General features: G+C 32.1%; 1 protein-coding gene across 1 annotated transcript in view; it reads right to left on the bottom strand.

Moving 5' to 3' along the window:
• The window catches only part of LOC115219409, a 129,637-nt gene that overhangs the window by 60,017 nt on the left and 54,493 nt on the right, over positions 1-15,127 (bottom strand). The window contains exons 16-20 of the mRNA XM_036509398.1: positions 9,246-9,393; positions 8,796-8,883; positions 7,840-7,910; positions 2,921-3,835; positions 1,665-2,831 (exon numbers count right to left, since the gene is read on the bottom strand). Of these exons, the coding sequence (XP_036365291.1) occupies positions 1,665-2,831; positions 2,921-3,835; positions 7,840-7,910; positions 8,796-8,883; positions 9,246-9,393 (2,389 nt within the window). The remainder of the gene's footprint in view (positions 1-1,664; positions 2,832-2,920; positions 3,836-7,839; positions 7,911-8,795; positions 8,884-9,245; positions 9,394-15,127) is intronic.

Raw genomic sequence — 15,127 nt, 5'->3', positions numbered from 1 at the left:
TTGAGTTCACAATTACACTGGTGCTAGATATGTATCTTGTTCATGATCACTTTTTGCTGTGGGGGGTATATTTGGTTTGTAGTTACTGTATTCTGGAAGATAAAGGGATATATTTTAAATAGAAACTTTTAAAGGAATATTATATTTCTGAAAAATAATACAAAAACTATTTTAAAACTAATTACATGTTGATATTATGTTAGTTTCTCTTTCATCTTTATAAAATATTGAGAAGGTTAATTACTTGTTACTTATTTACTTTCAGTGATTTACATTTGTTGTCATTTTATAGTATATCTTTTATGTATTAGAATAGAAAAGATTTAATGTTTTAAATATATTATACAATTGTACTGGATGTTTTATTGGAAATTAAGAAATCTGTCTTAAAGATATGTTTTACTATTAATAGTATGTATGTGAATTATGAATAGTATGTGTGCAACCTATGATGAAGTACAAATCTTATCTTGTAGGTTACCATAGTTCTTTAAAAGGGTTTTAAAATGATTTTTCAGATTATGGAACAGATTGAGGAGTGAGAAATGCTTAAATTACCTGACGTCTGATATGTAATATCTCCTTCACTCCATCCACGGTTGCGATCTTTTTGAGATGGCAATGTATCACTTAGGTTGTTTGATGTCACAATATTGCTGCTGTCACTTTGTTCACATGATACATCCAAAACCTGCTTATTGTATATCTGTCAATGAAATGCCAAAGATTTACATGTGTATTTGGGAGGTTATGATTCTCACTGTTTTATTTCAATGACTTATGTTTTATATCTTACCAGAAAAACTAATCTGAATTCTGTTAAATCTAATAAATTTTGTAATATATTTGAACTAATTAAAACATGGTTGCTAAAGCAGTAGCTCTGTATAATATGGTTCTGAATTTATGAAATACCTCTGAAATAAACTGAGATTTTTTAAGGTACTACTTTCATTTTTAGTGGGTTTTGAACAGAAACAACTGGAGTTTGTTCCAGTAAGTTTATATGGACAAGACTTAAATTGATTTTATATGAGAATTTAAAATTTGGAGTATTTGTATTCATGGTTTTTAGCACATCATAATTGTTCATTAGAAAATTTGAAACCAATTGGAAACTCCAATGAGATTGTTTGATCTATTAGAAATAGTAAGTAAATCTTCCTCAAATCACTACCTGCCATGTTAGAAGTACAAGTACACATTTGGTTGAGGACAATGTTGTCTTAGATACAAAATTTCCTTAAAAAAAAAAAAAGAGATGAACTGTTATAAATGGAAATTAGATTGTAGGTTTGTTCATTCATGTCTGGACCTAAGTTTAACAACAACAAAAGCAGAAAAAGAGAGCTTTCTAGCAAAAAACAAAAAGCAAATAAATTGTACTATTAGACAATTATGAGGACAGTAGACAGGGGAATTGACAAATCACTATTTAGTTAAATCATGACAGTGTCAACTTTTAATGCACTATGGTTCATAAAGTCATTCCAGTAAAGAACTGGGAAGATATAATCAACATTACCACTTACTCATTCTTTTCTTAGAATTAATATACAAATCAAACAGAAATATTTAAATTAATAAACACAAATGAAGAAAAATAATGTGTAAAAAGTAGATTTATGGTTGACATACCTGTGGAACTGGTGGAAGTCTCCTGGGTGTTGTTGAGAATTTCCATTCATTGGCTAATTGTTCCATCTCTGGATAATATGAGCTTTTGGGGTTTATTGACTGAAGATTTCTGCTAAATATCTCTTCTGCATTCCGAGTTATTGCAACAGGATTGTTAGTCTGATACAGAATTTGTCTCATTTCAGTCTGAGAGAGAAATTTTGGATTATTTTTTTCTCCAGAAGAATTATTGAAGTGATTAATACATTTGAAAACACACAGTGTTATTGACACTACAACAGCCACAGATAGTATTACAGCTGCTGCTACAATGATAATTATCCAAGTCATATTCAGATTGTTATCAGACTGTGAGTGGATAGCAGTCAACATTGGAGATGTATCATTACTAACAAACAGTGTTAGTATGATAGCAGTTGTTGCTGATTGAACTGGAGTACCACCATCTTTCACTATAAACTGCAGCTCATATGTTCCTGCATCATTTTGGTAAACTGTGCGAGAGAAAGATAACACACCAGTGTGTGAGTTCACTGTAAACAGGTTTTTATCATTGGATCTCAGTATTCCATATGTGAGGAAAGCATTGTTTCCAGTGTCTTTGTCAGATGCTTTCAGAATTGTGATGTCCTTCTTACTGTGTGGATGGTAGTGGACATCTAAATTGTAAGGGTCATTATTAGGAAAAATAAAATATGGAGCATTATCATTTTTATCTAGAATCTCAATAAGAATGTTAGCAGTGTTATTCAGAGAAGGTGTTCCATTGTCTTTGACTAATACCTGTAAATTATAGATGTCTTTCACTTCCCGATCTATTGGTTGTGATGTAGAAATAAATCCATATTTTGTCAGGTGGAAAGGAATGTTATCATTGTTGTTATCATTGATGATAGAATATGTAAGTTGACCTCCATCTCCAAGATCAGGGTCTGTAGCATTGATGAAGCCAATAGGGAAGTCAACTTTCTGGTTTTCATAGGTGAGGAATTGGAATGTCTCTTTGGTAAAATGTGGTTCTACATCATTGACATCAGTTACTTTGACAGAGAACTGTTTCTTAGTCTTTAATGGAGGTGATCCCATGTCATGACATACAATAGAGACAACATAATGGTCTATAGTTTCTCTGTCAAGAGGTTCTTTCACCAATATTTTATATTCTTTAGAATCCATATTAGAAAGTTGAAACATTTTATGATGAATATTACATTTATTTGTCCATTAGGTCCACTATCAGTGTCAGTAACCATAACATAAGCTATAAAGCTTCCAATTTTACTTGCTTCTGAAACAGCAGTAGAGCTCTCTGTTAAAGGTGATACAAAATCTATATTTATTGCTGGAGCATTATTTTGATTGCTAATAACATTAATAATCAGCATTGTCATGGAGCTTAATGAAGGATTTCCACCATCCCTAGCTTCAATATATAACTGATATTTACTTTCTTTATTTCTAAAGAAATTATCATTGATGTAGATTTCTCCACTTTTAGAATTTAATTTGAACTTATTTTTGGTATGTTTATTTGTATTTCTATGTAAATAGTAAGTAATATGTCCATTTTGACCAGAGTCTAAATCTGTAGCTGATATATGAAACACAGGGGAAGATATGTGATGTGTATCACTGATGGTAGTATTATATGATTTTTGTTTAAAAAGTGGTTGATTATCATTGACATCTATAACATGTATTTCAATATTCAGAATTCCTTCTTTTGGTGGAGAACCTCCATCCTTGGCCACCAACTGTAATGTATAAATGTTTTTAAATTCTCTGTCTAATTTTTCCCCAAGTGTTATTTCCAGTAGGGTTACCCCATCAAATCCTTTAAACATAAGTAGCGAAAATTTATTACTTTTATCTATTAGTTTATATGTGATGTTAGAATTGAGAAGACCAATGTCTTTATCAACAGCATTTGGTATTGACTTTGTTGACCCTTTCCCATCTGTTTCATAAAATTTGACTTTTAATTGGTTCGATGGAAACTCTGGTTGATGATCATTAATATCTTCTATAATTATTTTTATCTTCAATATCTTTATAAATGTTTCTGCTTTCCTTACTGCTACTTTAACCACTTTGAAACATTCTTTCTTATATGTACAAAGTGATTCAGCATCTAATGTCTGAGTAGTGTAAAGTTTTCCCAAGTTGGTGATATTAAATAAGTTAGATCCACTTGCAACTAAGCGTTGTAATTGTGTAAAAGTAATGAGAGTGTGTTGTTGATGTTTGAATGAGTGTGTTGTTAAGTTGGAATCGATTGCAATGTCTCCTATGTAGGTGTGAGGATTGTCTTCTTCATTGACATGGTATGTAATATCCACCATTACAACAGAGTACATCAATCCACAGATGATGTAAAACTTTAGAATGTTGATTATTATCATCATTGTAATTCATTATTATTCATGTACATATGTGTATTTAAACCTAAAAAAAAAAAATCCTTGTTGATTTAATTATATTAACATATGTAAACATTTAAATCTGATAAATGAAATTTGTAGTTTGGGAAATTGCTTTAAAAACTTCTGATATTGTCATTGTAAACAAAAACTGAACAAACTGGAATATGATCAGCAAGGTACTACCTCTGCTGACAACAAAGAATCTCTTTCTTGGAGTTAATTACAGGATGTATGATGCATGTGTATAAAATGCTGTTGCATGGAATGAGACACGGGCCTTGAAAGCAGTTGTAGTGAGAGGGAAGATTATGCTGACATGAGCATGTGATCCATCTAGAGTATGCTAGTTGTATAAAGAATGCTATGCAAAGCACTCCATGGAGATGGAACCTGTGGAAGAAGGAAGCCAAAAACATGGGTCAAGATAGGGATGACAAATCTCAAGAAGCTGAAACTCGTCACAATATATTGTAGCCATGTATCACATGCTACCATGGAAAGATGGATTAAAAGTGAATAATGATGGTGGCAGTGATAAAGATGTGATGTACAATATGTTCATGTGCATCTCTCCTAAGTGTAATGTTCATTTTAAGTTTCCACACACTACTTCCCTCCCTTTGTTACTTCTTCATCTATCATTCATCCCTCTCTTGCTAAAGTGTGTCCCTGCTATCACCCTATCTCTCACTCATCATGTGTCCTTGTGCTGAGGAATGGTATTGCATTAGTGGAAGAGTATCTACTCAATCCTCATTTAACATCACCACTTCTTTATTGTTAGCTGTCAATCTCACTTATTATTGATATCCATCACTCCCACTCACCTGCCAGCCTCAATCTTAATAACTATTTCTCATATTACTTACATATCTTTCACTCATTGCTAACACCCATCACTCTTTCTTTGTCAAAACACTTCTCTCTCCACTTGCTGTCTCTCACTACCAACAATCCCTCTTCTATTACTGTCTCCTTCCTATTAATCTTTTTCCATCCTACCATTTGTACTGTCACTATCCAATATCCTCCTCTCTCCCCCTCTCTCTCTTGTTTTACTATTTTCCTTATTGTCCTCCTACCTCTATGGCTCCGGTTCTCTTTCATTACTCTCTGATGAAGAAGGGAGTAAAAGCAAAGTTTAGAGGATTTTTCAGTCCTGCTGAGAATATGACAGTCCTGCTAGTGTTAGTGCTACATTAAAATGCACTTAGTATACGCTGTAAAATGGTTGGTAATGGGATAGGCATCCAACCATAGAAACATGTCAAAAGAAAACAGAAATAAGACATGGTCCCCTGAATAAGAACAAACTCAGTCTGTGACAACCTTCCAACCCATGCTTGGCCTGAAAAAGATGATATAAAATGATGTTGATGTTGAACTCAGTGTAACCATCTGTTACTCTTCCTTTATAATTTTATGAAACTATATATCCTCTCCTTTCCCACATCTAACCTACTGACTGTTTCCTCTCTTATGTTCATCTTCTTATATCTAGAGAGTTTGCTCTGGCACAACTATCTTTATCTTCTTCCTGGCTACTTCTACTCACCCTTATACAATTTTGAGTAGCTATATGTCTCCTCTATAGCAAAACACATGTGCTTGTCTTGTTATCATACTTTAGTCTCTCAGCACTAGGCATATACCCACCTTCTGCTTCTAAATACTACCCCATCCATCACTTAGTTATGAGGTCTTTACTCCTTGTCTGTACTTTTTATGATGACCTCACAAGAGCTGGTGTCATAAAAAATGCACGCAGTCCACACTGTAAAGAGGTTGGCATTAGGAAGAGCTTCCAGCCATAGAAACCTTGCCAAAGCTGACACTGAAGCCTCAGCACAGCCCTGAAGCTGAGTAAATAGTGCTATAGATTTTGGAGAGATGGTTCTTAAGAAGACTTGTGGAGAAGGCTTGAAAGGTGAGGCACAGATTGGGTACAGGAGCATAGACATGAACAGTTTGCTTTTAGGACCTCATTTTTGCTGAGATGGGTGTATGTTCTCAAGCACAGTGAATCACCAATCATCTTAGACCTTTGTCACTTCATTCATGAAGCTGAACAACCTCAGGTCAATCTTTACTACTTCATTCCAAGTCTTCCTAGGTCTCTCAGTTCTGCAGGTTCCATCTACATTTAGTGATTGGCACTTCTCTATGCAGCCGTTTTTATCCATATGCATCACATGACTATGCCAGTGCAGTCTTGTTCATTACATCTGATATCTCTTACAAACTTTGCATTTTGTCATATGTATACACTGATGTTGCACATCCAGAGAGGTGTGCTAGTTTCATTTCTTTCTAGTTTTCACATTTCCTCTGCATTTATGGACAACTATGTAGCATTACTGTTCATACACAAGTATCATACAATCTGCTTTCACTCAGAGAAAGAAGCCTTTTGTTGCCAACAGTGGTAACACCTTTCTTAACATTCTCCTGCTGGTTCTTATTCTAGCAACCATTCATTCAGAGCACACCCACTCCTAATTAGGTACCAAATAAAAAAAAAAAACAGCAGTTGTCTACTTCCTCTAAAGATACTCCTGGGTTCTAGAGAAAATTTATTTTCCTTGTGTTCTTACTGCTTCTGCACATCTACTGCAAAGTCTACTTTCTGGCTTAAACTTCATGTGACTCCATGATTCTGTTACCTCATAAGTTTCCATAGTCTTCACTGGGTACACCTTATGGAATTTCTACTAAAGCTTTTGCTATATATCAGACAGGGCCATTTTACAAATGGGACCAGTGTTCTCTCTGTTTCCCTGCTTACTAGAACTTTGATCTTTGTTAAATTAGCTTTATTAGCTTTAAGATCCTTCTATTCTATGTTTTCTTCATATAAACACTGGGAATTTCTTTTTTTAATTCTACTACAGATTCAGCTATAAGAACAAGGTGATCAGAACAGAGGACAACTGGTTTTAAACTCCTCTGGCATGACCTAGAGGACTATGATAAATAGGAGGGGACTGAAAGCTGAGCCCCAGTGAACTCCTACCTCCACGTTAAATTTGTTGCTGTACTCTTTCTAATTGTTGGTGTACTTGTGTATATGTGTGTGTATTTCTATCTTGATATAATTAATTAATTAATTAACTACAGAGAAAAATGAATAATAAAAGGTAACATTAGAAGTTATTATATGATGGTCTAGGAAAAGCAAATGAAAAAATTGCAACAACAAAATATATCTGAAATTTTGAATTATTCCACTGAAAAATTTAGTACAGAATGAATTTATATTAATATTATATTATATTATATTATATTATATTATATTATATTATATTATATTATATTATATCATATAATATAAATATATATATATATATATATATATATATATATATATAATATATGCATACACACATATATATTTAGATATTTAATATACTACTTAAATGGAGTGAAATTGGACATTACCAATAGACAATCAATACTCCTTGTTGAAAGCAATTTATAGATAAATCATGTTAGATTATATATGAATAATAGCAATGTATATGAAAATATATAAGTAAATATTTGACAAATGAATATTTGTATGATTGTAGCTATTAATAAATATGTGTCTTAAAGTATATAGAAATTGCTGCAGAAATAGCTCTTGGAAATGGCTAAATCTTTGTATATATCTCTAGTTTTGAATCTCTGTATATATCATGAAAAACATTATCTATTATATAATTGTCAAATCTTAGAATTCAAGCAAAAATTACCAAAGTATTTAGAATAAAATTACAATATAGAGTGACTTACCTACATTGTTTAATCCTTTGTTTGTGCCTCTTTCGAAGACATCGATTCTTCCATACTGTTCCTGTATAACTGCTGCTATAGTAGGGTGACAATGGAAGTATCTTAATGGTGAAGAATGTGAGTCATAGTAGGAGTTAGCTACATTTTAAAGTATTGTATTTATCCATATATATTGTGTTTATTAAAATTAATTTTTATTTTGCAGAATGATTGAATATTTAGTAATGAGCTTTATAAGTGATTTTAATATTATTCAATCTATTGAAAATATACGCAGCTACCAAATTACCCCCTATACATTAACACTTATGATTTGCTCACATGATATGCAAACACAGACACTATAAGACTACGTAAAGCATTAATTCGAATCCCAGTGTCAATTTCATAAGATATATTGCAGTATATTGAACTAGAAAATAATTATTTAAATTATATATAAATTTTAGGCTCTCAAAAATCTTATTCATGTTATATCATTATTTATTCATAATTTTAATGATAATCCTTGACTAGAAAATCATTTTTTATTAAAATAGTGAATTATTTGTGGATAGGATAGATGATGGCAGAAATTGCATGCTGGCATAGAGGTTTTCTAGTATAAGTGTTTGTTCATTTTTTGATCTATCATTGTTTGAGGCAAAATAATTCCTTTCTCTTCTAACGTCGTTTAAAATGTGTGCCATTAATATATGAGTGAGGATTCACTATATTATGTCCTTTTACTTGGCATAGGGTATGTACAATATTTGTGAATATTTTGAGTTTTAGATTTTCACATTTGTTTACCTTTTAAGGTACAAATTTAATGGAAGTAATTGAAAAAAATATCTTTTAATTTTAAATGTGGTTTAATTGGTTTTATTCTGTTTTAAAATTTTGTTTTTTGTTTTATAGATGTTAAAAAGAAAAAATAAATAAAGAGTGGGCAAATATACTGTATCATTTCGTGTTGACTATTTCTTGTATACAGGTTCAAGATATGTGTCTTGTTCATGTTCACCCTTTGGCATTGGTGGTATGTTTGGTGTGTAGTTACCATATTCTGGAAGAAACAAAAATACTTTATACAATATACATTATCATACAGTATAAAATATACGTTATCTAACATACAGTATTTAAGTAGATTATATATCATTTTTAAAAAATTATTTTCTATATCCATGAAAAGTGAAAAAAAAATTGTTTGATTCTAAATTCATCTTACTATAATTACATTTTATTTGAACATTTTGTTAGATTTAGCTGTATATAGTAAGCCACTCTTTTAATTTATTCCTTGTGTATTTTATGTAAAGCCCTTCTATTACAATAGAAATGATTTACTGTTATAATTATGATAGAATTGTGCTTGTGAGTTTATAAGAAATTAATATCTATTTTTAATGATATTTCACACGTTACCTGATATCTGATGTGTAATATCTCCTTCACTCCATCCACGGCCACGATCTCTTTGAGATGGTAATGTATCACTTAGGTTGTTTGATGTCACAATGCTGCTGGTGTCATTTTGCTCACCAGATCCATCTGAAACCTGCTTATTATAGATCTGTCATCAAAATAAAGTTTTATATACTTATTTTAGAGGTTAGGGTGTACATTATTATATATTTATGAAATGTATTACTATGGGAAACATAGTTCTGAAATAAACTTACATTTACAATCTTTAGAATTCTTTAATATGTGATACTTAATACATTGAATTCAATATTGAAAGTGCTATAATGAAGCTTAAATTCTAGTGAGTTTGTGATATATTCAAATGTTGGTCAGAATGTTATAGATACAGTGTATCTCTAACATTTAGGAAGTTAGATAAAAAAATTTGTTTTGATCCACAGATCCAGTACTTCAATTATACATGACACAGTTAAGTTGAAAACTGGACCCTATATGATAAATGATCAAATATCATCAGGCTTACCAGTCTCAGAGGACTTGCTAAAAAACATAGGGTCTGCCCTTTCCCCCAGAATAAGCAAGTAAAAACAAAAAAAAAAGACAAATTGTAATAATTTGATATGAAGTAAACTTTTCTTAGAAAAATTTAATTTTGAATGTTATATTTTTGTCTTTCAGCACATATACATTTCCTTCTGAAACTTAACTGATAGCATATTAACATCCATAGTTACAGCTGTATATTTGAGAAGTTTTTTAAGTTCATAGAAAGGGTTGGAGTTGTTAAAAACATTGACTGTACATCTTAAAGTATAAAAAAAGACTATGAAGTCACATATATGTACATGTATTTGTATATTAATATATATATATATATATTAATATATATGTATATGTATGTATATATGTATGTGAATATGTATATGTGGAGAAAGAAATGATCAAAAACGAAAGATGAGAAGAGAAGAGAAAAGATATAGGAGGAGGTAGGGAAAGAATAAATACAGTATAAAATGAAGAGAAAAGAAGATAGCATAATGATAAAGAATATATAACATATAAGCGATTCAGGTTCAGGTATAGTGATGAGAGTTTGTTGATGAACTTCAGACTGAAACAGTAGAAACCCATTGTGTGATGTTACAGCTGCCCTGTACTGCAAGTGAATGTAATGAAAATAGGGATCCTTCAGAAAAAAACATTCTAAAACAATTCAAATCTATGTAAATATTTCAGAAGAAAACTATAACTTTCATGGTTAAATACGAGGGTTGGACTGAAAGTAATGGTGTACACTCCTTCTTGTTCTTTTTCCTTGTATGGAGTTCAAGCGGAACCATGCCATCATTGAGTTCTTTACAAAAGCGGAATTTATTGAGATGACACCACTAACCAAAGCAATGTGCATAAATAGATGAAGTTTAAAGAAGAGGAAATAAACATTGAAGACAAACTACACAGTGGGAAACCATCAGCTGTAATAACTGACATGACTCATGAGAGAGTAGATGAACTGATCTGTGTGCACAAATTACAATCCATAACTTGTTCAAACAACTGGACAGTGGCCAATGTGTTATAGAAGATAGAATTTGGCTACAAGAAAGTGTGTGCAATATACTCTGGCAGTTGACATCTGTTTCAAAGAAAGAAGATGGAAATCTGCTCTGATCTGCTGGAAGAATTTGAAGTCAATGAAGACATTCTTTTTTTTGCTCTCAAAGGATGAAGTGTGGTCATCTATTTATGATCTAGCAAAGGAGGCTCAGTCCATAGAATGGCATCACATCTCTTCTTCAAGGCCTAAGAAATTCAAGAGCCAACAAACAGAACAAAAAATTTTGGTGACTGTATTTTGGGATAACATGGACGACATTCTCTTTGATTTTCTGGAATGTAAATGTACTGTGAACAGTGAGCAGTGAACAGTACATTAAGAAACTCAAAAAAGTTAGAGAAGCCTTTTGGAGGAAGAGACTGAACAAGAATCTGAAAATGATCTACATTCACCTTGACAATATACTGTCATATACAACTTTGGCATTAAACTGGGCTGGTCAGTTGTATCTTCTTCCTCATACAGCATCTGCTTGTTCAGTCTAATGAAGGATGCTTTTTGAAGACAATAATTTGATGATACAGATGAGGTAAAATGGCTATAAAGAAGTCAATGCAATAGGGAATACCTTAAATTTTTAGAAAGAAGATTTGATAGTTGGGTTCAATGACGATGCAAACACACTACTTGTGACAGAAAATACGTTGAGTTGCACTTTTGTATAGGGGAAGAGTTACTCTATCAACAATTTGAACGATCTATGTCAGTTAATGGAATATTATGACCACTTTTGCATTGCTTTTGGTCCAACCCTTGTGGATTAAAAACATTTGGCATAGTTATTACAATAGAGAAAATTATCTTGAAAATAATAGAAGTTTTATAATGAATGATTAAAAGGAAGAACATCCAAGGAAACAAACCTATTTCACTTAACCAGAAATAATTCATTTTTGTTTTGATCTGGGGATGAATCCCTCATTGCAGTGGTCAGAATTCACATTATGGAAACTACATTTTGACAATAACTTAGGATATACTGTGACCTGCAATTTTATGGCAGGCACTATTAGTTTCTAGGATTGTAAGACTCCTGTTGCATTGAATCTACTTTTGCAAGACAATAATACAGCCTTTTCAATTTTCCAACTGGAATATTCTTGAACATCTTTGGTTTCAGATGAAATAGGAAGTTTGACATCAAGCTCTGATGCTCAAACTATTCAGAGCTTATTTACAGCCATGGCAACATATGAATATATCTACATAAGTTAGTAAATTAATGAATACTAGGAGTATCTATAAAGTCAATAAAATACCTCGACAAATCTTAGGTATATCTGGTGACATTTAGTTTTTCATAGGTAGATACAAAGGTTGTTTCTGTGCTTACATCATAGAGATTTTAGATTCATGAATATGTATTAGCTGATGTTGCATAGCATATGAAAAATTAAGGATACAAATATTGCTGAATGGTTAAGAAGTTTACATTTTGACCTTGATACTCTGAATTCAGTTCCACTGTATGATATTGTTGGCAAATGTCTTAACCAGAGTATTAGGTCAATCTACAGCTAGTGGTTGATGGAAAAGGAAAGTTTGCCAAGGGAACTGTACTTGTGAAAGGGCTAGCATTGTCATACACAGTAACATGCTAATTTGACCAGAGGATTGTGTTAAAGATGCCAGTGTTTGTGGTATGCTCAGTTACCTATGTTATATTTTGATAATAAATAGTCAATCATCAAAACAAACAGAAACTGTTCATTTTTAGCTTTTAGAATGTCTCATTTGGTTATCTATATTATACTAAAACTCAAAGTTTGTCTGTCTGTTTTCCTACCCTTTGATTAAAATGGTAAAGATTGCGAATAAAATAGTCATTTTCCCCTTTAAGAAAAAAAAGTCAAGTCAAAAATGTTGATTCGTGGCAGTGACTCTTCAATGATTTATTGCAGCTATTGCCATCTGTCCTTTTTCTCACTTTCTTTTTCCTTCCCTTAATCATTTATACTACTTTAGGAGAGATGTGGACTGAAAGATAGAAATTCTCCCTTTATTTTTATGAAATATTTTTATAAGAATTCATAAGAATATTTTTCCCAAATGCCACCAAAAAGGCCTGGTTTGAGCCTTTCAATACTTGAAGCCAAAAGGATCAGAGAAAGGGAGAGGTATCAATTAAACAGAGAAAGATGGCTGAATCAGAAAAGAGTGCAATTAAGACTTGAAACTGAAGAACAGAAACAACATAAATTGGAAAGACAACAAAGCCAACATTTAAACAAAAATTATAATCAAAGTCTGAGAGACTAGAGCAACATTGAATGTGACATCAACACATTCCTTTAGATGAAAATCATAATCAAAGGACTGAAAGACTAGAGTAAGACTGAATGAGACAACAGCAAGTTAATTTGAATAAAAATGAAGAACAGAAACAACTTTGGAAGAATGGATCATATGCCAAAAGATTTCCCAAAGAATACTTGCAAAGTACTGTCTGTGGAGAAGATTCTTATCCTCTCTATAGACAAAGATCAGTTGCAATGTGAGGAGTTGAAGCTCATTACAATGAAAAAACAATTAACAACAAATGGGCTGCATGTTATAATGAACTCTTTTAAGAACATTCAAATGCCACTGCCATGTCGGAATTATTGCCTCAGTGAGGTCAATTAAGTACATCAGCAAGTATATGCTGAAAAGAAATGACCAAGCTGCTGTTCAAATAAACAATGATAATGAAATTAGTCAATATCAAATAGTAAGTATAGTGAACCATGAAAATCAGTTGCATCCATTTAGGATTTTCAATCATGAAAGAGAACCTGCAATAGTGAAACTGCAAGTTTGTCTACCAGGTGAACAAAGAATATTGCTCAGAAGTAATTAGGATATGGCTGCCAGTGAATGAATTATGAGAACAGCATTGACAGAATTTTTTCCATTGTACATGACTTCGCAAAAACATTGCTTTATGCTGAAGTACCCATGTATTTCACCTGGAACAGTACTAACAAAGAATGGCAAAAAAGAAAGTGAGGAAAAAGGTTGAAGGCCATTGGAACGTTTTCAAAGAAGAAACACTCTGTCATGTTTATGTTGCCACACTAAGAGCAGGAGAATTATATTATTTAAGAATTTTATTGCATAAAGTTCATGGACCTGAAAATTTCATTGCATTATGAACATACAACAGAATGATCCTTCCTAACTTTAAGGATTAATACCATGTAAGATACACTAACAACAAGGCTTCCTAAAGAAATGAGGGACTTAGTCCTCATGATCCTCACTCATGGAGATTTGTCAGATGCATTAGCTCTTTGGAAGAAATTCAAAGATTCCATGTCAGATGACTTCTTGAAAGAACAACAACTGAGGAATGATCTTTGCCTATTATGTCAACAAAGGCATCATGATGGATCACTGCAGTATGTACCAGAAAAACTGAAATGTTTTTAAAAAAAAGCTGGAAGATTTCAATTTATCATTTCCTTGCAATAATGAAGAGACTGAAATCAATCACGAATTTTTGCATGAATTGAACTATGAGATAGATGAGCCGTGAAATATTGTTGCGGAAAGAACACCACTGCTTAATGAAGAGCAACAGACCATTTATAATCATATTGTCAGATGGTTGAACATGAATTCCTCATCATTCAATTTCATTTAGGCACCAGGAGGAACTGGAAAAACTTTCCTCACAAATACCTTATTAGCTTATGTCAGAGGTAAATGTCAAATAGCTCTTGCTGTTACTTCATCAGGAATTGCTGCTATGTTGATGCCGAGTGGCTGGATGGTTTATTCCAAATTCAAGATTCCAATCTCAATTCAAGAAAAGTCAGTCTGTGACATTGATAAGAAATCCAAATTAGCATAAATCATTTGAGGAGTAAAACTTACCATTTGAGATTAAATATCAATATGAAAAGCATGCTCTGAAACTTAACCAAACACTAAGAGATATCTGCCACAAAGATCAACCATTTGGTGGAATCATCACCATTTGTTGTGGAAATTTCAAACAACTTTTAGCAATTGTTAAGAGAGGAACAAACGTTAATATAGTCAATTCAAGCATCAAAAGATCCTCTTTATAAGGAAATTTGAAAAATTTAATAACATCACAGTATGTAATTGAGAGAGGGCCAAGAAGAATATTCACAATTCATTCTCAATGCTTGAAGAGTTCTAATTCCCAAAAATGAATAAGAAGAAATTCAGATTCCCCAAAATTTGGTTAGTAATTTTAAAAAATTGCAAGAATACACCACAGAAATATACCCATCATTTGAAGATCTGACGA

This window comes from Octopus sinensis, linkage group LG14, assembly GCF_006345805.1.
Source record: "Octopus sinensis linkage group LG14, ASM634580v1, whole genome shotgun sequence".
Lineage (NCBI taxonomy): Eukaryota > Metazoa > Mollusca > Cephalopoda > Octopoda > Octopodidae > Octopus > Octopus sinensis.
This window is presented reverse-complemented; position numbering and strand designations above follow the sequence as displayed.